The 1,822-nt window shown below is 43.5% G+C and overlaps 1 protein-coding gene across 1 annotated transcript; it reads right to left on the bottom strand.

Annotated features, from left to right (window-relative positions):
• Positions 1-222: 222 nt before the first annotated feature.
• LOC103120199 (olfactory receptor 10K2) lies at positions 223-1,161 on the bottom strand. The gene has a single exon (XM_007530575.2). It carries the CDS (start codon positions 1,159-1,161, stop codon positions 223-225), a length of 939 nt encoding a protein of 312 aa, XP_007530637.2.
• Positions 1,162-1,822: the final 661 nt, after the last annotated feature.

Genomic DNA, 1,822 nt, shown 5'->3' with positions numbered 1-1,822 from the left:
TTGCCAAAGCCTAGAGCTATGGACACCTATGACTTCCTATAATGGTCACCCATTCAAATTTCAATGTGTAATAAACATACATAAGGCAAGAATCAATGAATTTATGAACTATATATTTGAAAACGAAGAAGAAATAGTCTGTTAATGAACACTACATTTGTTTGATCACTTCTGCTTATATATAGATAAAGGCTCTTGGGAAGAGCACCATCTAGATTAATGTTATGGTAGAGAAACTGTTTTTCCCACAACTCTACGGAGAGCTGATTTGAACTCTTTATTCCTCAAGCTGTAAATCATTGGATTGAACAGTGGTGTGAGGATAGTGTAGGATACTGAGATGAGAGCATCCTGACCTGAGGAGTAGTTAGACTTGGGCCTCAAGTAGATAAAGGAGGCACAGCCGTAGTGGACAGTGACAACAATGAGATGAGATGCACAGGTGGAGAAAGCTTTGTACCTGCCCAGTGTGGAAGGAAATTGCAGTATAGCTGAGATGATGTGGATATAGGAAACCAAGATCAGGAACAGGGGGATTATCAGGACCAAAGAACAGAGGAGGAAGATGATCATCTGGTTGAAATGTGTGTGGTTCGATGCCAGTTTGAGGACAGGAGAGATGTCACAGAAGAAATGATGGAGCTGATTGGAGGAGTGGAAGGGCAGCTGAAACACCAACGAGGTGATCACCTGTGCCACAGTGAAGCCACAGGCACAGGCAGCTGCCACCAGCCCCCCACACACTCCTTGACTCATGAGTGCAGAGTAGCGCAGGGGGTGGCAGATGGCCACATAGCGGTCATAGCCCATGGCTGCCAGCAGGAAGGAGTGAGAGCAGCCCAGGAAGAGAAAGGTGAACATCTGGATGGCACAGCCCACAAAGGAGATGGTCTTCTTCTGGGCCAGGAGGTCCACCAGCATCTTGGGGACAATGACAAAGGTGTAGCAGGTCTCTGAGCAGGAGAGGACAGCAAGGAAGAAGTACATGGGCGTGTGGAGGGCTCTGTCCAGCATAATGGTGGAAATGATGATGGCATTGGTGCCCAGGGTGAAGAAGTAGAGGAGCAGAAAGACCACAAATAGCAACTGCTGCAGCTTAGCCAGGGAGGAGAAGCCAAGGAAGACAAACTCTCTCACCAAAGTCTCGTTGACTAGCTCCATGAAAACTACGTTTTGAGGAGACAATCTGAGAGAGAAAGGAGAGTGGGTTGAGAGAAAACCTGACAATTGAAGTCACAGGTAATGAATCATTATACAGCATCTGTTTCCATCTTGAATTCTGAAGTCATTATTCCCCCTCCTTCCATTTTTTATAAGTTATGAAGAAACATACAAAATTAGGTCAAGTGAACATTCAACTCTGAGAACCCATAGGAATTCTAACACCATAGGTAAAATGTTCTCATTGTTCCTTGCATGAGGGTCTTTTCATGGTCTCAGTTTTCTCCCTCAGTTTCTCCTTTGTCCATTTGGATTTCATTCTGCCACACTCTCTCCTTTTCTAGCTGTTCCAAAGCAAACCAACTAAAGTCACTACATTTCTGTGGAATGTTATATATTGCTTTTATACAACCTTCGTTACCTTTTTGTGATCACTCTCCTTACACTGAGACTCCTACTTGTAGTTTTCATCTGTCCATATCCTAGATGTGCATTCTCTTCAATTCTGTTTTCTTTTCTGCCTAGTATGGGCATAAGTAGCACATATTCTACACTTGTTAGGATAATTGTTTCTGTATTCTTATCTCATTCTCTGAGCTTGGTTATGCCTCTACATCCTCCAGAGTGGTACATATTCTTTCTTTGAGATTATCAGTTTCAT

The sequence above is a fragment of the Erinaceus europaeus genome, chromosome 9 (assembly GCF_950295315.1).
Source record: "Erinaceus europaeus chromosome 9, mEriEur2.1, whole genome shotgun sequence".
Lineage (NCBI taxonomy): Eukaryota > Metazoa > Chordata > Mammalia > Eulipotyphla > Erinaceidae > Erinaceus > Erinaceus europaeus.
This window is presented reverse-complemented; position numbering and strand designations above follow the sequence as displayed.

What these genes read in the sequence shown, in the direction of transcription:
- LOC103120199 (XM_007530575.2), bottom strand. Translation starts at nt 1,161, where the DNA reads ATGGAGCTAGTCAACGAGACTTTGGTGAGAGAGTTTGTCTTCCTTGGC.